Source organism: Hydra vulgaris, chromosome 05, assembly GCF_038396675.1.
Source record: "Hydra vulgaris chromosome 05, alternate assembly HydraT2T_AEP".
Classification (NCBI taxonomy): domain Eukaryota; kingdom Metazoa; phylum Cnidaria; class Hydrozoa; order Anthoathecata; family Hydridae; genus Hydra; species Hydra vulgaris.
Genome location: NC_088924.1, coordinates 2,488,321 through 2,512,669, shown reverse-complemented (window position 1 = coordinate 2,512,669; position 24,349 = coordinate 2,488,321). Strand labels below are relative to the sequence as shown.

The window sequence follows — 24,349 nt, the reverse complement described above, 5'->3', positions numbered from 1 at the left end:
CAAAAAAAAATAGACAAAACAATTACTTTCTCTATATAGCAACTAAATTTAATTTGCTTTCAGCAAACGCGCGCATGCCTCTCTTTCAAAACCAACGAATCAGATTGCGCTATACTAAGGTATTTCAAAGCTTTTGGTCGCCTTAAAGCTAGACGGGGTATTTTAATAAGAAAGGTTGACCTTAAACTAGAAGCTGTTCCTACTGTTATTTATGCTTGCTTTATATTGCATAACATATGTGAAAAAACAAATTCTTATGTTGACGACCTAGCTAAATCACAAACAGATCTCATTAAAAAAACGAAAAAGAATACAAAAATGCACCGAACCCAATATATTCTATAAATGAATCTGATGGATTAGTTATGGGAAGAACTCTTACAGACTTGATAAATTAAACATACACACAAACACACACACACACACACACACACACACACACACACACACACACACACACACATATATATATATATATAATAAACATCTTGAACATTATTTTTATAAAGACTAATTATAAAATTATTTATTTTTAGTTTTTCTCAATATTTTCGAAAGTGTTTTTATCTAGACAAGTATTTGTTGGAACACTAAGGGACTAAGTTGTATTTGTGAATATACGTTAGGTGAATATTGATAGAACTGATTTTGTTTTGATGATTGTTGTTGAGTTTGTACTATCATAGTTTGTGCCAAAAGCTCAATAGAACGACTTATGCCATTTCCCAGGTCAGTCATTGATTTACTTACAGTGTTAATACTTTCTGTGAAGCACTTTGTCGGTTCTCGCATTACTTCAGCCATTTCTTTTCTAAATTGAGTATTGTATCATGGCTTCATTAAGCAGTAGTTTTCATTAAGCAGTAGCTTAAATTTCGTCCCAAGTGCTTTCTTTTGTTGTCAATGAGTTGTGGTATACAGCTTTTTCTTTTTTTAGGGTTATTAATACTATCTACAGTATCACTATTGTTGACTAACTTTACCTCTTCTGATAAGTCTTGATCAATTGAAAAATGAGTTTCTTCGGTTTCAATAAAATCATCCCCTTTAACACCAAATATAAGTGGTTCAATATTGGCTGAACTACCCCACAAGGAGATGAGCTGGTCGTAAAACTCAAATATAATTTTACCACTTCCACTTCGACTGCCACTAACAACTGAAAGCTTTTGTTGAATTTCCTTCAATTTTTCTTGAACTCATTTAATTCCTCGTTTTATTACTTCTTTTGAGTTCTTTTCATTTAAAGTATCGAGGGCAAAAGGCCCAAAATACAACTCTTCATTTTTATTATAGATCTCTGCCATAAGCGAACTTCTCTATATAAACCAACTTTATTGGTATCAAAGTCAAGGTTTTTATAAAGCACCCTTGCTTAATAGCTGATAGCACAGTTTATATGGTTCTCTACCATATTACGATCCCATTTGAAGTTTTTTCTTTTTGTTTTATCAATAAAATCAGCCATTTTGAGTGAGAGTTGCAGCAATATAAATAAAACTGCAAATAATAAAATCGAAAATTAATTGTAAATTATAAAAGCAAAGCAGCTAAAATTTTAAGTACACGGAAATTACCAGTTTTAACAATAATTGAATTTATTATTTTACGCGGAAGCTTTCAAATTTTCAAAATGAAAGAATTTGTACGCATGCGTACAAAATTATATAAGAAATTAACCAGCCCGTTTTTCGAGAGATCGGCAAAAAACAGTGAGATATCGCTATCTGGGTTAGCTCGTTTATTCATATAAACGCAAAATAAAATTAAGTTAAAATATTAATGACGTCGATATCTCGGCAAACGGGCTGGCTCGGCAAACGAGCCAGCTCGCTTTCCATATAAACAGGCCCTGAAGAATCATATAGCTCAAATAAATATAAGACAGCACACGGCAATATGTGGTAATTATTAGTTATAGTGCGGCCAAAAAATATATTTCTAAAAGATTTTTTTTTAATCTTTGATTTTCAAAGTATAACTGAGATAACATGCTATGACAAATTTTACTTCACACAATTGTTTTTCTTATCTCTAAATTCTCCAAAATAACATGTATTAATTTTTTCTTTTAAAAACGTAGATGTAATTAAAGATGTAATTAAAAACGTAGATGTAATCACACAACGTTGATGTCACCAAAATTACTAATTTATATATACTTTTTAATTTTTTTTATTTCAATATTCAAATGCTCAGAGTCCTGGTGACTAATGGATTTAATAAAAATAAATTACAAATAAATTTATCCTAATATATATATATTATATATATATATATATATATATATATATATATATATATATATATATATATATATATATATATATATATATATATATATATATATATATATATATATAATATATCATTTACCAAACAGAAGAGCGCCCTTAAACACTAAAAAGTTGTATTTTCTGAACATTATTTTTTACAATGAATCGTGCAAAAAAATCATCTGGTGCTGAATTTAAGAACGACAATTAAAAACCAATAATTATTTATAATATAAACAAATGATTCATTAAGGATCATATAAATTAACTTAACGCACACATTAAAAATTATTCTAAAAAGAAAAAAATAAAGACAAAAAGAACTTCGAATTTAAAAAAAAGAACGCTTAATTTAAGCGACTTAAATAAAGAAACAAATGAAATGAAAGCTAAAGAAAGTAAAGTAAGCAAATAATAATAAAAATAAAGAGGGAGAAGAAAAGAAAAAAGAAAAAACAAATAATAGAAGAGCGCAATTAAAAAATAAAAAGTTGTATTTTCTGAACATTATTTTTTACAATGAATCGTGCAAAAAAATTATCTGGTGCTGAATTTAAGAAGAAAAGAAGAGACCGTCTTGAAAGTGACGCAAAACTAAGAAATTGTTTCAAGAAGTGGTTGGTAACAAACTCTTCTGTGGAAAAATAAATTATTTCAGAGGATATTTGCAATGAAGTTGATAATGATTCAACAGCTGAAGTTGCTGCTACATCTTTAATTACTGACTTAAATTCATATCATCCATTGGAATTAATTGAAGAGGAGATTTTCATTGGCCAAAGTCAAGACGAATTTGGACCAAATGATTCAGAAGCACAAGAAGATAGAAATTCTCAGCTTTCCAAACCAATTGAAATGGGCAACAGTGAATTTCCTCCTGAAATCTCAGAAATTTCAGCAACCTTAGGAGAAAACTTTCAACACAATGATCCAGCTACATGGCCTAAAATGACAGATAAAATAAGGTGCTTTTTGATTCACCATGGGCCGGAGCAAGAAAGAAGAGAATTTTTCCCAAACACAATTTGTGACTTTGACAACAGAATGCGACACTTCAGCTCAAAATGGTATGAAAAAATTCATCCCAATGGGGAAAAATTTGTTCGCTACTGGCTGCTGTACAGCAACAAAAAAGATTCCTTGTTTTGTTTTTGCTGTCTGCTATTTTCAACGACAAAAACCAACAATTTTTCAGAAATTTCAAAAGGATTTTGTGACTGAAAAAACTAAACCCAAGAATTCCAGAACACGAAAACAGCAGTGAACACCAAAGATGCTATTCTGATTGGAAAAATCTGGAAAAAATCTCAAGGAAGGAAAGACCTTGGATTTTGATCTGCAGAGAGTTATCAACGGAGAGATGAAAAAGTGGAGAGATATCTTGAAATTGATTGTTGATGCAATTTTGTTCTGTGCCAAGAACAATCTTGCCCTTCGGGGTTCAACAGAAGTAATTGGAGAGCAAAACAGTGGCATCTTTCTTAACTTAATTGAGCTGATAAGCCATTATTATCCTTTAGTGGCTGAACACGTTGCATCCGTTAAGGCAAAGAAAACCAAAACATCCTACTTTTCTCCTCGAATTCAAAATGAGCTGATTGAATTACTTGGGCAGAAAGTCAGGAATGAAATTTTGTCAAATGTCAGAGAAGCTAAATACTACTCTGTTTTGTTTGACTGCACTCCAGATGCCTCCCACAAAGAGCAGATGACCAAAATAATCAGGTATGTCCACATCACTGCGGAAACCTGTACAATTGAGGAAAGCTTTGTGGACTTCATTGAATCTCACGAAAAAACTGGAAAGAACCTTGCAGCTGAAATCACCAAAAAACTGGAGAAGGATGGCCTGAGCATTTCTGATTGTCGGGGCCAAGGTTACGACAATGGAGCCAATATGTCTGGAAAATATAATGGCGTCCAAGCTCACATCCATTCTCTAAATGAGTTTGCAAGATTTGTTCCATTTGCAGCTCACACTTTAAACCTTGTTGGTGTCCATGCTGCTGAAGTTTCTCCACTCATGATTACATTCTTTGGAAAAGTTCAAGCCATCTTTAACTTTTTCTCAAGTTCTACCTTAAGATAGGAAAAACTGATGAAAACATTGACCATCTCACTAAAGGGAAATAGTGATACAAGATGGTCTGCCAAAAAAGAAGCAATCATCCCACTACACAGACAAATAAAAGAAGTTCTTCAAGTTTTGGAATCCATAATTCACACTCCCAAGACAAATGCTGTCTCAGTTTGCAGTGCAAAAGAGCTCATCATTTAAATTGATTTCAGTTTTCTGTGTTTGTTGGATTTTTGGTGTCAAATTCTTTCTTTAATTGACCGGGAAAACAAACTGCTTCAGTCTAAAAACATTTCAATTGACATTGCAGCAAAAAAAATGAAAGGACTGAAGGCTTCCATTCAGAATCTGAGAGATGTTGGGGTGGACAACATTATCAAAGCTGCTGCAGAAACAGCTATCCAAATTGGAATTGAAGGAGACTTTCCTATGAAGAGAAAGCGCAAAGTGAAGCAGATGGCACTTTATGAAGCTGAAGATGACTTTTGCCGTTTGTCACCAGAAACAGATTTCGGATCCCAGTGCAACCTTGTGTTTGACAGCATTCTCACACAAATTGAGTGGCGGTTTGAAGCTATGTCTGCAGTATCCTCAGATTTTGACTTCCTCAGTGGACATTCTCTCTCCAAAAGTTCAGTGGATGAACTTAAGACTAAAGCCAAAATTTTGTCTAAAATTTACAAGGCAGATTTAGATTCTTCAGATTTCCAGTCAGAAATGGCAAGCTTTAAATATCAAGCTGCTGCCATGATGGAAAACTTTGAAAAATCTAGCCCGATGAACATTTTGCAGCTCATTCATAAATACTCATTGACTGATGCTTATCCTAACACGGCAATTGCTATTCGCATCTTCCTCACCTTACCAGTTACAGTTGCCACGTGTGAAAGAAGTTTCAGTAAACTTAAGATCATAAAAAACTATTTGAGATCAACTATGGGCCAAGAACGTTTGTCTTGTCTGGCAGTAGTTTCAATTGAACATGAAGTGGCCAACCCACTTGATTTTGATGATGTCATTAGTGACTTTGCCTCCAAAAAAGCCAGAAAAGTGACCTTGAACTGAAGTTTGTGAAACATTGGTGACAAATTGTTCTTTTAACTTGATGCGATAAATTTTGTGATCAATAATTAATTTTTTTTTCATGTAAATATATATATATATTTAATGTGTTTTTTGTATATTTTTTTGGGAGGGGGGCGCAATTTTATTTGCTTGCCCGAAGCGCAAAGTTGGCCTGAAACGGCCCTGATTATATTTATATTTAGATATTGAGCATTGAGTATTACGCACGGCTGTTTCAAAGTGGACATTCGGCTTCTTGTTATTTTTTCAAAATAATTACTTAAGGGGTGTTACTAAAATTTGCATAACTTTTGAAATATTCAAGATAATTTCGTTCTGTAAAAAGAATATGAACACGAATTAAATGTTTTATATTTTAATATTTAATGAATTAATTACACCTTGCTCTGATTTTTAAATAAACGCACAAAATGACGAACTTGGCTGAATTTCGAAATTTTAATGGCACTTTTTAGCAAAAATAATCAAAACAATAATGTTTCTGTTGACTTATATGTTTATATGTAATATAAACATAGTTAGACTAACTATAAAACATATTTATTTTAGTTACATCAAATGTGAACGGATACAGGCACTATAATAGGCGGAAGAAAAATATCGCAAAATTTTATTAAAACTTTTTTTTTGTTAAAAAAACTTTTCCTAAAAAATATTTTTTTTTAAAAAAAAAAGATTAAAAGTTTCGAATTATTTTTGCGTTCCAACGTATAATAATTTCCTGAAAAATAACACATTTTTTTATAAATATACATAATATAGGCAATTTAAATAATTCGATAACTCGTTTTTGTGGATTGTAATAAATAATTTTTGTATAGTTAATATCATTAAAAATAACTTTGCGTAACTTAGTTTATTTTATACCTCCAAAATTTGTCTCGCCGAAACAGTTGTTTCAATAAAATTCGTTGGGAAGTAACGCAATAAAGTTACGTCATCGCTTAGAAATGTCAACACAAGTTTAAGCGTAAAACTAAAAAAATTGGTTATAAAACATGCCAAGTTTAAAAATTTTTATATCTTATATAAAAAGGTTGAAATTTCAATAACTTACGTCATCCATCAAAAAATTAATATTTTACATTTAAAAGAAATAAATTTAAAAGTATAAATGCATTAAAAATTGAGTTATAGTAAAAAAATTACACGGATGACGTAGGAATCTGATAGAATAGACATTCATTGCTAAGTATTCCAAATTTCAACCATCAACCATGTAGCTATGTTATCAAATCTTAGTTGGCCCAAGAAAAGTTTTCCGTAAAAATAGCCAAAAACAGAAAAGTGATCCAAAATCATATAAAATATTTTAACAATGCTTATTTTTATTCCGTTTCATTCAAAGATTTATTTAACAAGGAAAGATAGATTTATCATATTATTTTTATTTAAACATGAAAGCGTTTATAGAAAAAAAAAAGTATTTAAAATTATCGAATTTTTATACTTTATATGCGGAATTTTTTTAATACTTTTTATGCGGAAACTTTTTTTGCTAAACTCGTGACGTAATGCACAATTTTACATTGCGTGAAACAGCCGTGTACGATCTAAACGTTTTTTAATGTTAATATAAGTAATGGAAAATAATAAAAGAATTTATCTCAAAGATTTGAGAAAAGCTCAAATGTTTATAGATGACTATCTACCATTTGAATTTAGTTCAGTTAACACCGATTTATTAAAAGAAAAAATTAAACAAGCAGACGAACTATTAAATGCAGTTCAAAACGCGACCTTGGAGTTAGAGGATATAAACAAAGATGAGTTTGAATCGACATACAAAGAAAAAACAGATACAATTAGAAAAAAACTCTCCGATTTTATTAAGGAATCACAGAACAAGTTAAAAAATAATCAAGACGCAGGTAAAAATGAAAATGTTGTTTTAAATACCAACCATAAAAATTCAAAACATAAAGAAAATAAACAAGAACCAAGAATATTTGGTAAACCGTATAGCGGATCTAAATATAAAATTGGATACATACTACCATGTGAAAACAGTGGATATAATATGGATGTTCCTATTAGAGAGTTCAAGACGCTAGCTTTTGGTTTGTTTTTTTTTTTACTTTGTATAATAGTATTTTGTTTATCACTAAATATTTCTACATTTTTATCAAAATACAGTTGTAAAACTTATAACTGTATTTACTGACTACAGCAACAAGCTACAGACTTTGTTTTACAACCTAACTTAACTTAAATAAAAAGTTTTGAAATTGTAGCATTTCTGAGGTCATAATGCTGTACTCAGTGCACTTTTATTTGATAATTAGTTGATTATGTCCGTATAAACTCCTGCTCCAAAGTCTAGCAGTGTCATTGTAAACTATCTAACTAAAAGGTAACATTGGATATTGATTATATAGTCAATATACTTCTTATTGCTAATTGACCAATCTTATTACCTTGTAAATCTGTAATACTTTAAAAAAAAAACACTTAAGTGTGGTATTAATTACATAAAATATCAATCCATTAAATCATGGAATTATCTTCCCTCTGAAATCAAGACAACTTAACTAAAAAAAAGAAATAGGGCTCTCTTTATCAGCAAAGTTAAGGAATTTATCCAAGATAAAAATCATAAGTAAGGTTTATGTTGAAGTATTGATCTCCATAATTAGTTTTCATGTCATCCTTTATACTTTTAAAATCTCATTAACATAATTTTGCTTTTTTCTTTAATAATATTGCTATTCTTGATGTTCCAGTTTCTGTATTGATATTGTTCTATATAAGTTTTTTTGTTATTTTTAGTCTTATTGCTTTTTTCTTATTGTTTTTACTATTATATTATTATTATTCTAATATTACATTTACTATTATTATTTACTACAAATACCAATTATTTTATTTGTTATATCAAATTTACAGTGAATATTTGTAGGTTGTCACATTTTTGTCAGTTACTTAACTGTTTGTGACTGATCCTAGCTTTGTATAATTTATACAGTGAAATAATTGACATACTGATTCTGGTTTTTCTTTATCCGATTCAAAACTACATTAGCCACTGGCACAAAATCTGAATTCATCTGCATGTTTTCTTTTCAGTTTCTTTTTCTGTTGCTTTTTTGTTTTAATAAACTGAAAACCTATTTGTTGGATTTGTAGTAAATATTTGAGTTTTGTTATATTAGTCATTCTTAGTTGTTTTGTTGAGTTAGATTTGTATCATACCCTGTTCCGCACAGTTGCAAATGAAAATAAAAAATTAGTTAATGGTATATGGATTTAGTTAATGGATATGGATTTAGTTAATTGTATTTTTTATTTATGTTTTGTTCACTATATTTGGTTTGCATATTTATATAAGGTCAGTGATCCTAATTAAGGAAGTATTTTTTAATTTGGTTGCTATAGATAACTAGTTTTGCTTAGCAGCAACCTCTTGTGCTAGTTAAAGGTTTTTAATTGGTGCTATGGACAATATATTCGGCATATGTATTTATATGAAGATTAACTTCATTCATATGAAGATTAGTAGTTATGAAATCAATTATTATAAACAAATTCATAATTTATTTATTTTTATGATTAAATTGGTTCAGAAAGTTCTCTTCATGCGGCCACTGACGCCATTTTTATCCAATTTTGAAATTCTTACTGACTATTAAATATCTGAGGACCTTATTGTGCTACAGACTTGTATACAACAATTTTTTATAGTTAACTAAGACTATGTGAACACCCTGATATATGCAGTGCTATAGGAACAGGGGCAAAAATAGTATTTTAATAATGATGAAATTTAAAGGTTTCTGTTAGGTTAGGTAATTATATACAATCAATTTTTTCACAATAAAAATAAAAACAAGAACTTTTACTAAGAAATGTTTTTATTTGTAACTTTTATGAATCAACCACACATTTAATGTAATTACTTTTGTTTAGCGCAATTTATTATTGCTATTATAATGTCATTCTTTCTAGGATTGTTCTCCTGTTTTGTTTTTTATCGGTTTCCTTTCTTTTTTCTACCACGTGTTATGAATGTATTTAATGTTTTATTATTACTAGATGTATTATATTTATAACAAGATGCTATCTTTTCTGCAAGTTTTTATTAATAATAATGTAGCAGCATCTTCAAATTCAGAACTACAAATTAAAGTTTGCTCAGATCAAACTGAACAATTGATCTTTTAAAAAAAAGTTTTTCTAGTTAATCTGACAATTTTCTACTTTTCAAAGCACTCACTTTTTCTACAATAAATTAAGTATAATTTTCAAGTTTTCATCTTTTTTGAAACTTTCTAAAAACATGATAAAGTCACTATTACAAAAATAATCATAGTTTTCTCTTTCTTCAGCCATTGTATATTTCTATTTTGTGCACGGTCAAAGCCACACGATTGCAGTTTCAACTTGATAAAGTTTTTGTTACGCAAAGTTCTGAGTTTCCAAACCAGTTAAGTATATAAACTATGGTTCTAGATTATAGTCAAACTATCAATCGGTATTTGATTTGTTTGATTATGTGGTATATAGGCAAAAAATTGCCTATTTGAAGCTGATGGAGGCTTACATCAGTTACAGCCAATGGAGGCTTACATGCCGATGGAGGCTTACATGGTCTAACAAATGGAGCGGCACAATTTCAAAGAACAATTGAACAAAGAGAAATTGAAAGATAATTTTGCTTATCCTGACAATTTGACAATCTGTGGTATGACACAACAAGAACACGACTACAACCTCAAGCACTTACAATACTGAAAACCTTATAGCACTGAAAAATGTGTTTTCTCTATCAGATCTCTGAATCTTCTTGATTATGAAGTCAGTTATCAGCAAATCAAGCCAGGCACTGAACGACTCCAATCACTTTGAGAACTAGCTGTTCCTGTTGACACAAAGTCCCTGAAGCGAACAATGTTTTCATACTATTCACGCTGGATCCCCATTTCTCTAAAAAGATTGCCCCATTAGTTAAAATTAAATCATTTCCTTTGGACTCATCATGTATTAAAGCATTTAATACGCTCAAGAAAGACATTGAATGTTCTGTTACGTTTTCTATTAATGACAATGAACCATTCAAGTTAAAACTTATGCTTCTTATTCAGCAATTGTCGGGGTACTTAACCAAAACAGAGGACCGGTTGCTTTTTTTTTTTTTGCATTCGTTAAATCAATTTGAGTTAAAACATCCCCAAACTGAAAAAGAAGCATGTGCTGTTTGAATCTTTCCAACATTAGCGCTATCTTCTACCTGGAAGGCATTTCAAGCTTTTAACTAATCAACAATCTGTATCATTTATGTTTAACAAGAATAATAAAAGTAAGATCAAGAACAAAAAAATTTATCGGCGGTGTCTTGAACTTTCTTGTTACAGCTTTGACATTGTTTAACGGAAAGGAATAGATAATATTGCACCTGATACTTTAAGTCTTATGTACTCTTCAGCCATGAGCTTGTCTACTCTTTCATCATTACACGATTCATTATGTCACCCTGGAATCACTAGAATTACTACTTTTGTTTGTTCTCGCAACTTACCGTTTTCAGTAGATGATGTGAAATATATTACAAGCAACTGTTGAGTTTGTCAACAATGCAAACCATCTTTTTACATATCGCCAAAATTCAAACTCATTAAAGCTAATCAGTCATTTGAAAGACTAAATGTCGATTTTAGAAGACCTATACTTTGAGCAACCCGTAATATATATATATATATATATATATATATATATATATATATATATATATATATATATATATATATATATATATATATATATATATATATATATATATATATATATATGTATATATATATATATATATATATATATATATATATATATATATATATATATATATATATATATATATATATATATATATATATGCGCTAATTAGGCATATCAGTAGTTGTAAATCTAAAACTTATATTTGCCATCTTGCACCTCTAACTCAAGAATTTCCTGCAGACACAAGAACATCTAGTCTAAACGCATCAGGGTAATCTACTACAAACCATTTACAAGAACCGGATAAGTCATTTGATCTCCCTGAAATTCTATGCCCCTTGTCCAATGAAATTGAAAATGATTTGTTAGTTTGGCGATCACTGCGATAATGCACTACTTATATTCGATTAGATCTTTAATCAATTATTTACTTGATATTAAAAAATGTCAGGATGATTGTAATAATATTTAATAATAATATATATATGTTTAATAATAATATTTATTATTATGGTTGTTGCTATGCTAATATTTCATCTTGTTGTTTCGTTGATAAAAATTTAAAAAAGTATATAATCTTTTCTTTTGATATACTTCAATTGCAACAACCTTCTATTATTAAAATCCAAAACCACTTCTTTAGCACTTTGAGGATGGTACCTAAATCAATGAATTTTGAAAACATATGGTTTTCTTAGGAAATCCTAAAACTGCATTCAAAAGATAATTGACCGATAATACGTGGGGTATGGCGTTATATTTTGGTTGGGGTTGTGGCTGTGGCGAAGTACTGAAAAAAGCAAATAACATCATTAATATGATACAGCTTATAAAAGGCCTAATTTGTGCAATATTGGCTAAAAATATGAATAAATGAATAAAATGAATATGAAAAAATTATATGAATAAAATTATGAAAAAAATATCTTTCTAATTATTTTTACTCCCTGAAAATGTGTAACAAATTTTTAATTTGATTGGTGAGGTTCACTTTTCCTTGAATCATGACAAGTCAGAAAAAGATAGACTGATAACAGTTACTAATAACAATTTGCAGCTTTAAATGTCCTAATTTGTGGAATATTGGCTAAAAATCTGTAATTTTAAATTATTTTTACCCACTTCAAATATATAACAGTGTTCAATTTTTTCAACTTTCTTTTGAACCATGATAACAGTCATTATTAACAGTCATTTATAGCATTTAGTTAACAAACGGCCTAATTTAAGCAATATAAGGTAAAAATCCGCCATATTATTAATTGTATGACCCCCCCCCCCCCTGTCATTTTTTTTTTCAATTTACATTTATATTTTATAATAATAAGCATAAATGAGATCAAATTAGTAGCTGACATGTTCATATTTATAATTCAAATAGAGGAGCTGTTAGGATTTGCTAAGAAAACCGCATAAAAAAGGTAAATGTATTAGGTGCCACACTTTGACATCAGATTGTGAAAAATTTAATAAATTTTAAAAATTTATTTGTTAATAAATTTATAAATTAATAAATTTTAAAAATTTATAAATTTTATAATTTATAAATATTTTCACGTAGAACTGCCCACATGCATAGCCCTTAAGCATTTTTCACAATCTGATGTCAAAGTGTGGTACCTAATACTTTTACTTTAGTAAAAATTAGTTTGATTGTTTTTGTTTGCTAGTTTGATTGTTTTATGATACTGTTGTACTGTTCTGTTTGATCGTTTCCCTAAGTATTATACGGAGATGTTCTTCTGGTAGCTATACCCTTTTTATTTATTCAGAATATTCAGAATGAATCTAAGTTTGCATACCAAAAATGATGAAGAGTTGAGAGAAACAACCGAGAATATTCATTAATGACGGTGAACATATATTTATAAATATATATATATATATATATATATATATATATATATATATATATATATATATATATATATATATATATATATATATAATACATTTATAATAGTTGCTATAAATATGTATGTATATATATATATATATATATATATATATATATATATATATATATATATATATATATATATATATATATATATATATATATATATTACGGGTTGCTCAAAGTATAGGTCTTCTAAAATCGACATTTAGTCTTTCAAATGACTGATTAGCTTTAATGAGTTTGAATTTTGGCGATATGTAAAAAGATGGTTTGCATTGTTGACAAACTCAACAGTTGCTTGTAATATATTTCACATCATCTACTGAAAACGGTAAGTTGCGAGAACAAACAAAAGTAGTAATTCTAGTGATTCCAGGGTGACATAATGAATCGTGTAATGATGAAAGAGTAGACAAGCTCATGGCTGAAGAGTACATAAGACTTAAAGTATCAGGTGCAATATTATCTATTCCTTTCCGTTAAACAATGTCAAAGCTGTAACAAGAAAGTTCAAGACACTGCCGATAAATTTTTTTGTTCTTGATCTTACTTTTATTATTCTTGTTAAACATAAATGATACAGATTGTTGATTAGTTAAAAGCTTGAAATGCCTTCCAGGTAGAAGATAGCGCTAATGTTGGAAAGATTCAAACAGCACATGCTTCTTTTTCAGTTTGGGGATGTTTTAACTCAAATTGATTTAACGAATGCAAAAAAAAAAAAAGCAACCGGTCCTCTGTTTTGGTTAAGTACCCCGACAATTGCTGAATAAGAAGCATAAGTTTTAACTTGAATGGTTCATTGTCATTAATAGAAAACGTAACAGAACATTCAATGTCTTTCTTGAGCGTATTAAATGCTTTAATACATGATGAGTCCAAAGGAAATGATTTAATTTTAACTAATGGGGCAATCTTTTTAGAGAAATGGGGATCCAGCGTGAATAGTATGAAAACATTGTTCGCTTCAGGGATTTTGTGTCAACAGGAACAGCTAGTTCTCAAAGTGATTGGAGTCGTTCAGTGCCTGGCTTGATTTGCTGATAACTGACTTCATAATCAAGAAGATTCAGAGATCTGATAGAGAAAACACATTTTTCAGTGCTATAAGGTTTTCAGTATTGTAAGTGCTTGAGGTTGTAGTCGTGTTCTTGTTGTGTCATACCACAGATTGTCAAATTGTCAGGATAAGCAAAATTATCTTTCAATTTCTCTTTGTTCAATTGTTCTTTGAAATTGTGCCGCTCCATTTGTTAGACCATGTAAGCCTCCATCGGCATGTAAGCCTCCATCGGCATGTAAGCCTCCTTCGGCTGTAACTGATGTAAACCTCCATCAGCTTCAAATAGGCAATTTTTCGCCTATATACCACATAATCAAACAAATCAAATACCGATTGATAATTTGACTATAATCTAGAACCATAGTTTATATACTTAACTGGTTTGGAAACTCAGAACTTTGCGTAACAAAAACTTTATCAAGTTGAAACTGCAATCGTGTGGCTTTGACCGTGCACAAAATAGAAATATACAATGGCTGAAGAAAGAGAAAACTATGATTATTTTTGTAATAGTGACTTTATCATGTTTTTAGAAAGTTTCAAAAAAGATGCTAAACTTGAAAAATATACTTAATTTATTGTAGAAAAAGTGAGTGCTTTGAAAAGTAGAAAATTGTCAGATGAACTAGAAAAAACTTTTTTTAAGAGATCAATCGTTCAGTTTGTAATAAATATTGAAAGTTGCTATAAAATTTATATAAAGGTTTCAACAAGTTCTGTGGTAATTATTTTAGGAATGCCTAAAATAAAACCTGTGGATCATTGAGCAAACTATAATTTGTAGTGTATTCGTAATTTATAAATTTATAAACTTATTAAATTTATAATTTTAATAAATTTATAAATTTATTTATGAATTTATAAATTTAATAAATTGGTAAATTTAATAAATTGGTAAATTTATAAAATTTATAAATTTATTTTTTAATAAATTTATTTGTTAATAAATTTATAAATTTATTTGTTAATAAATTTATAAATTTATTTGTTAATAAATTTATAAATTTATTTGTTAATAAATTTATAAATTTATTTGTTAATAAATTTATAAATTTATTTGTTAATAAATTTATAAATTTATTTGTTAATAAATTTATAAATTTATTTGTTAATAAATTTATAAATTTATTTGTTAATAAATTTATAAATTTATTTGTTAATAAATTTATAAATTTATTTGTTAATAAATTTATAAATTTATTTGTTAATAAATTTATAAATTTATTTGTTAATAAATTTATAAATTTATTTGTTAATAAATTTATAAATTTATTTGTTAATAAATTTATAAATTTATTTGTTAATAAATTTATAAATTTATTTGTTAATAAATTTATAAATTTATTTGTTAATAAATTTATAAATTTATTTGTTAATAAATTTATAAATTTATTTGTTAATAAATTTATAAATTTATTTGTTAATAAATTTATAAATTTATTTGTTAATAAATTTATAAATTTATTTGTTAATAAATTTATAAATTTATTTGTTAATAAATTTATAAATTTATTTGTTAATAAATTTATAAATTTATTTGTTAATAAATTTATAAATTTATTTGTTAATAAATTTATAAATTTATTTGTTAATAAATTTATAAATTTATTTGTTAATAAATTTATAAATTTATTTGTTAATAAATTTATAAATTTATTTGTTAATAAATTTATAAATTTATTTGTTAATAAATTTATAAATTTATTTGTTAATAAATTTATAAATTTATTTGTTACTAAATTTATTAAATTTATGGTAATAGTAATAGTTAATGCTGATAAAGCGCCAGCCAATATAATCTAGGACAGCCGGTATATATTATTTACCGTTTAGTTTTAAATAAAAAAGCGTTAATATTAAGCTTTCTTGATTTTCGTCTTGTTTGCTATTGCTTTTAAATCAACCAATTGCAAGTTTGATTTGAAGCTGTTAAGTGTAATTGATTGAACGACTTCTGCTGGTAGACTATTCCATCCATAAACGACTCTATTGCTGAAAAAATATTGCCTTTTCATACAATTTCTAACCAATTCAGGTTTCAATCTATGTTTCGCTCCTCTATTGTTAGATGCTGGACCTGATAAGGAAATAGAGTTCATTTCTTGATTTTGTTTAATATCAATCTTTTCAATACCTTTAAATATCTTGAATTGCTGGATCAAGTCATCTCTTAGCTGCCGAGTCTCTAAAGTTGTCATATCCAAAATTTCTAATCTATTTTCGTACTCAAGATGTCTTAGTTTCGGTATCATTTTGGTTGCTCTTCGTTGAGCTTTTTCTAGTTCATTAACAACTTTTGTATAATACGGACTCCATGCTTGAATCGAAAACTCTAAATTTAGTCTAACATACGTACAATACAGTGTTTTTATTAGATCTTTATCCTTGTACTTGAATGTATTATTTAGTAGTGAGAGCATACTATTTGCTTTACTGGCTGCATATTTTACTTGTTTGGCCCATTTTAAATCGCTTGATATAAAAACACCTATGTCTTTTTTAGTTTTGACTTTTCAATTTCAATTAATGTATTGTTATTAGTCATAAAATAAGAATATTCTTTATTATTTGAACCAAAGTGCATATTTTTACATTTTTCAAAATTTAATCCTAATTTCCATTTTGTAGACCATTCTTCAAGTTTATTATTATCATTTTGAAACAATTGTGAACCATTTTGAGAAGAAATGGGTGCAATTATCTTATCATCAGCATTTAAACGACATTCATTAATAAAGTTTTCTGGTAAGTCATTTATAAATACCAGAAAAAGGAGAGGACCTAAAACAGACCCTTGTGGTACACCACTAAGAACATCAACCCAATCTGTCACAGTTTCACCTAAAACCACTCGTTGTTTTCTGTTAGCTAAGAAGCAGACTATCCACTTAAGAAGTTTACCAGAAATACCATAAGTCAATAACTTAGATAATTACTTTTTATGCGAAACACGATCGAAAGCTTTTTTAAAGTCTGTGTACAATACATCTATCGGTGTTCCATAATGAAACACATCTGTTAAAATATCTAGGTATTCTAATAGGTTTGTTGTACAACTATTGCTTTTCATAAAACCATGTTGTTTTTTTGAAAGTAAATTATTTTTTATCAGGTATTGCATGATACAATCAGCTATTATTCTTTCCAATACTTGACATGGTATTGAAGTTAACGAGACTGGTCTGTTGTTTGATGCTTTTAATTTGCTTCCTTTTTTGAAAAGTGACATAACATTTGCCTTTTTCCACATATCTGGTATAGTACCTGATTCAATTGATTTTTTGAACTTTAAATATAATGGGTATGATATTAAAGAGCTGCATTCTTTTAAAATATAAGGATGAACTAAATCAAAACCGACCGCTTTTGACTTATCAAGTGCTTTAAATCTAGTTTGAACATCGTTATGTGTTATTAGAACTGTGTCTAATAACAAATTTGAAGGTATATTATGCATTAATTAATATTAATGCGTTAATTAGGGTATATTATGCATTATTAATATAAATTTATTAAACTTATAAATTTAATAAATTATTAAATTATAAATTTAATAATTTATTAATTAATAAATTTAAATTAAGTTGTTAAATTTATAAATTTATAAATTTATTAAATTTATAAATTTGCGCGGGTAGCATCGAGTGCCAACCTGAATTTTGCAGGCTGCTGCCTCTTCTTTCTTTTGATGCCTTGTGTTGTAGTATAAATTAGTTGCAATTAAATGTTTATTTTTATTATCATAATGTTCAATTCAAAATTACCATTTTGTTTGTTTCAAACAAATAAATTAACAATAATAATAATCATGCCCGTATTGTGGGAAGGGTCGTCGGTTTCGATTGACCCCTTTTTTTACCAGTTGCTCTTTGTTTAACGCAAGTTTTGATATAAAAATTAAACTATACGTTTGCTGTTCTAATCTGCCTTTTTTTTCCAAAACCCTTTCCTTCCCCCCCCCCCTCCTCCCCCTATCTCCATAAAACCTTTCACGGTTTAAAATGGGTTTTAAATGTTTTATTTTAGTATTTTAGATTCAATTTGTTATTGATCAATTTAGATAATCCAATATCCTCTGAAGATAAAGAATCTGCATTTATTAGAAAATTAGGAAAATTTGCTGGAGCATGTATGAACGCAAGGTACAATGGAACGATTTATTTTGGGGTTGCAGATGAAAAAGCTGCAACAAAGCACAAACACGGTGAAATTATTGGCATAAACATAAAATACAGTGAAAGTGTTCATTTTGAAGAATGGATAGAAAAACATTTTAAAGGAAAAAATCCAATATGCTTGCAAAAGTGTTCTCCAAAAGAAAGATTAGCGTTTTCTACTTGCGTAGGTTTTCTTCATGTTATAGAGTTAGAAAGTTCAGATAGAGTTGTTCTAGAAGTTGACATTGAACCATCTTTCAATATCACTAAATATCGAAATTTTAGAGTAAATTTTCCTAATAATAAAGATAAGGGTATTTATTTTTTGAGAAATGCTTCGTCGAGTTTCAAAGTTACCGGGAAAAAAGAGGAAAAAGAATTTTTGAACGTAAAACTGCCACAATTAATTCTAAACAGACAAGAGTTAGAAAATGACAAAAAAGAAATGCCTAGTGACAATAACATTAGACTTCAACAGTTAGTTTGTAAAGGAGAACACAGAATATTCTACAACAAGTTTCATTACTTTTTGGTTATTAATGGTATATGTAAAGAGCCATGCTGCGAGATGGAAAGCATTCGAGATTTAGAATGGATTTCAAATATCGAATGGAAAGCTATTTTCGATTTTAATCCTTATTCAGAAAGCAACGGCGCTTTAAAGCTACTCAATGATTGCAAAGATGTGCTTTTTAAACCAACTTCAATAACAAGTAATATCATAATACTTATTATTCATTTATATATATATATATATATATATATATATATATATATATATATATATATATATATATATATATATATATATATATATATATATATAAATGATAAAAACAAGTATATACATATATATACATTTATATAACGGGTCCGCCAAATAACTTCTTTTTTTTTTTGAAAATGCTATAAAAAAAACTACTGAATATTTTCTCCAATGTCTTTTTTTATTTGAAAGTACAATCCTTCCGGTTAATAATGGAAAATAATTTCATTCAAATGGCTGCCTTGGCTGGCTATGCAGTAGCCTACACGATCGGTCCAATTTTTAAGCACATTATCGATTGTGTGCAGCTGTATTTCACCAATGGCTTCACGAATATTGTCCTTTAAAGCCTCAGTTGTTTCTGGCTTGGCGTAACACTTATCTTTGAGGGCACCCCACAAATAATAGTCCAACGGTGTCAAATCGCAGCTCCGAGGTGGCCAAACGACATCAGCTCTGCGGCTGATAATGCGATCTTCAAAAACAGGGCGCAAAACATTGAGTGTAGCTTCGGCTGTGTGGCACATAGCGCCGTCCTGTTGAAACCAAATGTTGCCAGTATCCTCCTTTTCAATTTTTGTGAACAAAAATTCGGTCAACATGGCCCGATAACGATCGCCATTGACTGTAACAGGCACTCCTTGCTCATTTTCGAAGAAAAATGGCCCAATTATGCCTCTGGACCAAAATCCGCACCAAACAGTGACTCGTTTTGGGTGCATCGGCTTTTCAATGTATGCGTGCGGGTTTTCTGTGCCCCAAATGCGACAATTTTGCTTGTTTACATACTCGCCAAGATCAAAATGAGCTTCATCTGAAAAGATGATTTTTTTGGCAAAATCGGCATCTTCTGTAAGTCGATCGCAGGCCCACTTAGCGAAGCGAAAACGCATTGGATGGTCGGTTGGCTTCAACTCCTGAACCAATTGGACTTTGTATGGCGTCATACCAAGGTCTTTATGCAAAGTTCGTCTCAATGATGTCTCCGAAATGTTCAATTGTTGAGAACGACGGTGAATTGATGTTGATGGCGCTTCACGCACACTTTCTGCCTCAGCAGCAATATTCTCGGGTATACGCACTGTTTTTGGCATTTCACGCTTTGGTTTATCGATGAGGATGCCAGTTTCTTTCACTTTTTTCACAAGATAACGAACATACGGAGCTGACGGTGCTTCTCTTCTTCCAAAATCTGTACGCAATTTTCGCACACATTCTGCAACATTACCATGATTTTCGAAGTAATGTCACAATATTTCCCAGCGTTGTTCAAGCGTATACACAACCATATTCGTTCAGCGGAAGGATAAAACTAATTATCTGTCAAATCAGACATGAGCTAAGTGTTACCATTCACGAAATAAGCACTAGTTAAAAAAAAAGTTAGATGGCGGACCCGTTATATATATATATATATATATATATATATATATATATATATATATATATATATATATATATATATATATATATATATATATATTTGTTTATATCATTTTTCTTTTTTCAAGTTTGATTTTCATTTTCTTTTAGTGGAGCAAATTGAAAACCTGTTTGATGCAGACATTAAAGATCATTGTTTATTAAATAGTTATGGAAAAACGATTCTTCATATAACTTGCTGCAAGACTGATGAAAAAACCAGGCTATTTACTGATTGGAAGGGCTTTTTTATGCCTCAATTACGGAAAATATTTGATTTTTTAACTGGGCCAACTCAAGTTCCAACTCCAAATGACATTGCAATTATCGTTTTGTGTTGTTCGAAAGAAAAAGAGAAAGAGTTTCTTTTTTTTTTAACTGATAGAAGTATTAAATACGATATTTTAAAGCAGACATGTTTTCTTTCACAAAATAGGTTACATTTAAAAGCAATGACAGAATCTATTATTGAAGCCTATGGTAACGAATCAGAAACAAGAAATTTACCTACCTTAATGAGACAAAACTCTTTGTATCTTCAATGGAGTGTAATAGATTCTTTTGTCAAACAAATTACATCAAATTATGCTATTGATGACAAATTTGTACAATCATCTAGTGGTATTCCAATTAAAGTCAAACGTTCTGTAATTGAAGCATTTAATAAATTTGGAATATACATATTAGCATCCAATGAATGTGAAGAATTAAAAGAAATGGATTCCGAAGAAAATAGAATTCTTTATAACAACACGATGATAGATTTTATCAGAGGAAAAGATCCTTCTTGGAAATTGTACTATTTTTTCTATAAAAAATTAAATATTGGTAAAGTTGTTGCAGAAGCTTTGATTGAACGAGAAATTGTAAGAGATATCTTGAAGAAAATTAATATAATGAAGGCTTCAGAAGATAAATGCATAGATCTTATAGGTATTGGGCATCTCCCAGGAACTGGGGCATCAACAATAGCCATGAATGTGCTTTGGTTGCTAAAAGAAAATTTCAGGTGTTTAAAAATTGAAGGTACAAACTTAAAAAACGAAGATCTAGAAACCTTAACGTCGTTTACGTTGCAACACAGGTCGTTTGGTGAACCACCAAAATTACATCTAGGAGCAGAACTTCCGAAAAAAGAATGCTTACCACTCCTTATCTTAATGGATGACACTGATTATGAAGTTGCAAAAGATTTTCAAAAAAAGATTCAAGACGAGGTTTACAGTAAAGATATCAAATTTCGTAAAACTCTAGGGATTATAATTTTTATTCATAACAATAAACTTGAAGAATCTAAGTTTTATAGTTGTTTTAATTTACCGCAAAAATTTTCAGAGAATGAAAGTAAAATTTTCTCTAATAAACTCAAAGAATTTGATTTTCAAATAGAGTCTGAACTGTTACAGCTTGAAGACATGATTGGTTTTCTAACTTTGTTTATCAGTTATTGTGATACTGATTTTGCTGAAAAACAAAGTATATACAAAACACGAATTTCAAAAATTATTTTGAAAATTGAATGCGCCTTAGAAGGGTATCCTAATGAAAAACTGCTTCTTCTAATTTTAGCGATATTCAAGTTTTATGCAGACAGTAACCTCTCATTGTCTCATGCTTCTCTTTTTTTAGGCTATGGTGATTATAAAAATTTAATAGAAAATGTGTGTGATCATTTTAAGATGTTAGTTCGGAAAAAAAGGGTACTTGATGAGTTTGGTGATTACGAGGTTGTAGAGATTACACACTGTCAAATTGCTGAAGTTATCATTCACAAGTTTTTAAAATCAGAAGACAAATCAGTTATAGATGTTTTGTACGAAGTGTTTGATAACAAGTCACTAATAAATCATCTATTTTTAAGGCAAAAACTGTTAAAAGATTTTCGTGCCATGGTTGTACGGCGTAAATGGAAAAATGCGATCATAAGAGAGAAGTTTTCCCCTTTAATTTTAGAGTTAAAAAATAAAAATTCAGACTTGGCTATTAAGCTTCTTCAAAAAGTTATAATCACATTAGAAAGTTTAAACATTAAGCAGATTGACACTGGGTCAGCAATGATACACCAGACCTTATCTAGGCTTTACTTAAACATTGATAAACTAGACCTAGCTAAAGAGAGCGCGCGGAAGGCCATAGAAATTAATGTTAACAACTTCAGGTATTATGACACTTTAGCACAAATTTATAAAAAAGAAGTAACTTATTATTTCAAACTTGATGATAACAAAGTTATGATAAATGAAATTTTACGATCCGCATCTGAAGCTATTAAAAACTTTCAAAAATCGCAGTTACTTTACGAAAATCAAAATGCTAACTCGACGACAAAGATGGACTTAATTGAAGATGATTTTAATGACAACGACTTTTTGAATCCGTTTATATTTCAAGGATACGTAGGAGAAATAACTGTTAACTTATGTGTTGCAGAAAAATTGTTAGAATTGGCGAATGGAGAAAATGAAAAAAATGACTTTCAAAGATTCATTTCTGGAAAAAAGGGTAATTTGAAACCACTTGCTGAGCGTTATGATATAGATTTGATAAAGTACGGCTCGCTTCTGGTCGATGTTTATGACCGAGTGATTAATTGCATGAAAGCCGTAATGAAAAGGATTGATTCAAATCGAAATTCTAAAAAATATCAGATTACTGAACAACTAGGGAGTTTGTTTGAAAAATTTAATAAAATATTTTCGAATAACTTTTTTAAAAAACTTCCAGATGTAATAGGTAGTAGCAAAACGTCATTGAAAGATAAATTGAACAAGATGAAAATTTATTTTGAGATTAATTTTGTTGAATATCTTTATCGTGTTTATGATAGTAAGCCTAAAGAAAAGCTTTTGTTGCATAATATCGTCAAGGCATTCAAAATATATTATGAAAAAGAAAAACGGGATATAAAAAGCCTTGATATGAACTTTATTTTAGTTTTCTTGAATGCAAACCTTGCATTATATCCAGAGTATCCAATATTTGAGTTTGATGTTGCGTGTTTCATGAGTAAACATGTAGCACAAGCGGAAACAGAAATGTATGAGTATTACTTTTGGTACACAGTCTTGAACTGGCCAACTGAAAAAGAGAGTACTAAAAGTTCTTTAGCTAAAACTTACGACGAATCTTTAATGGCGAGTTGCATTGATAAACTACAGAATATATATTCCGTTTCGTCCATTCGTTCAGTTAAAAAAAGAAAACATTTTTTAAACCATAAACCTCTTTATGCATTACAAAATCGAATTGGGTATCAGAAAATTTCATCAAGTAATCAAAGTCCATCAAGTAATTGTAGATTGACTGGAAATTGTAGATTGACTGGAAAAATATTTGACAATAAAGTCGAATATACTTTACCCTATGGAACAAAACTAAAAATTAGATGCGCTCATCTAAGAATACCCAAAGGTAGTATGGCTAAAAATGTGACTTTTGAACTTGGTTTCACATTAGCTGGTCCAATAGCATACAACTGCAATGAAGATATTGATCTTAAATCATACAACGATGACGTAAACAATATAAAACAATTTTAATTAAACTCTATTTTGGCTGGTAAGGGGTCGTGCATAAATCGTGTTTAGGCTGTATTTTACCTCTCCCCCTTATCACACATCGTCATGTTTAAATGACGGGTAGGGTAAGGTAGGGTAAGGGGCCTTTAAATTACGCAACAAATTATAATTTTTATATAGTTAGGAAATAACATAAAGTTCAAAAAATAATTTATTATTATTATAGTTGAAGCCGTAAATGTTTGCATAAAACGTATAGATACAGCGAGGAGAGAAAACACCCCACTATGGACAACCAGTTTTATAAATATTTTCTCTAAATTTTTTTTTAACTAGGAGTCTAGCCTACTTTTAAAAGAATGCACGGAGGAG

At 29.1% G+C, this 24,349-nt stretch overlaps 3 protein-coding genes across 4 annotated transcripts; all 3 read left to right on the top strand.

Moving 5' to 3' along the window:
• Positions 1–3,636: 3,636 nt before the first annotated feature.
• Positions 3,637–4,365, top strand: LOC136080111 (uncharacterized). Its single transcript, XM_065796721.1, has one exon. The coding sequence runs from the start codon at positions 3,637–3,639 to the stop codon at positions 4,363–4,365; it is 729 nt and encodes a 242-aa protein (XP_065652793.1).
• Positions 4,366–4,671: 306 nt separating this feature from the next.
• Positions 4,672–5,418, top strand: LOC136080110 (zinc finger MYM-type protein 1-like). The gene has a single exon (XM_065796720.1). It carries the CDS (start codon positions 4,672–4,674, stop codon positions 5,416–5,418), a length of 747 nt encoding a protein of 248 aa, XP_065652792.1.
• Positions 5,419–6,648: 1,230 nt separating this feature from the next.
• LOC136080448 (sterile alpha motif domain-containing protein 9-like) lies at positions 6,649–24,018 on the top strand. 2 transcript variants are annotated; one of them, XM_065797090.1, is made up of 3 exons: positions 6,649–7,499; positions 18,175–18,984; positions 20,571–24,018. In XM_065797090.1, exons 1-3 carry the CDS (start codon positions 7,022–7,024, stop codon positions 23,996–23,998), a joined length of 4,716 nt encoding a protein of 1,571 aa, XP_065653162.1. In that variant the 5' UTR covers positions 6,649–7,021; the 3' UTR covers positions 23,999–24,018. The 2 variants fall into 2 exon arrangements, with proteins under 2 accessions (XP_065653162.1, XP_065653163.1); XM_065797091.1 differs by lacking the exon at positions 18,175–18,984 and having other exon boundaries at positions 6,942–7,499.
• Positions 24,019–24,349: the final 331 nt, after the last annotated feature.

Bases quoted from the DNA above. Each gene is read 5' to 3' on its own strand.
- LOC136080110 (XM_065796720.1), top strand. From the start codon at position 4,672: ATGAAAGGACTGAAGGCTTCCATTCAGAATCTGAGAGATGTTGGGGTG.
- LOC136080448 (XM_065797090.1), top strand. From the start codon at position 7,022: ATGGAAAATAATAAAAGAATTTATCTCAAAGATTTGAGAAAAGCTCAA. The intron at 7,500-18,174 runs GTTTGTTTTTTT...TGATCAATTTAG, and splicing joins GTTCAAGACGCTAGCTTTTG to ATAATCCAATATCCTCTGAA. The intron at 18,985-20,570 runs GTAATATCATAA...ATTTTCTTTTAG, and splicing joins TAAACCAACTTCAATAACAA to TGGAGCAAATTGAAAACCTG.
- LOC136080111 (XM_065796721.1), top strand. From the start codon at position 3,637: ATGAAAAAGTGGAGAGATATCTTGAAATTGATTGTTGATGCAATTTTG.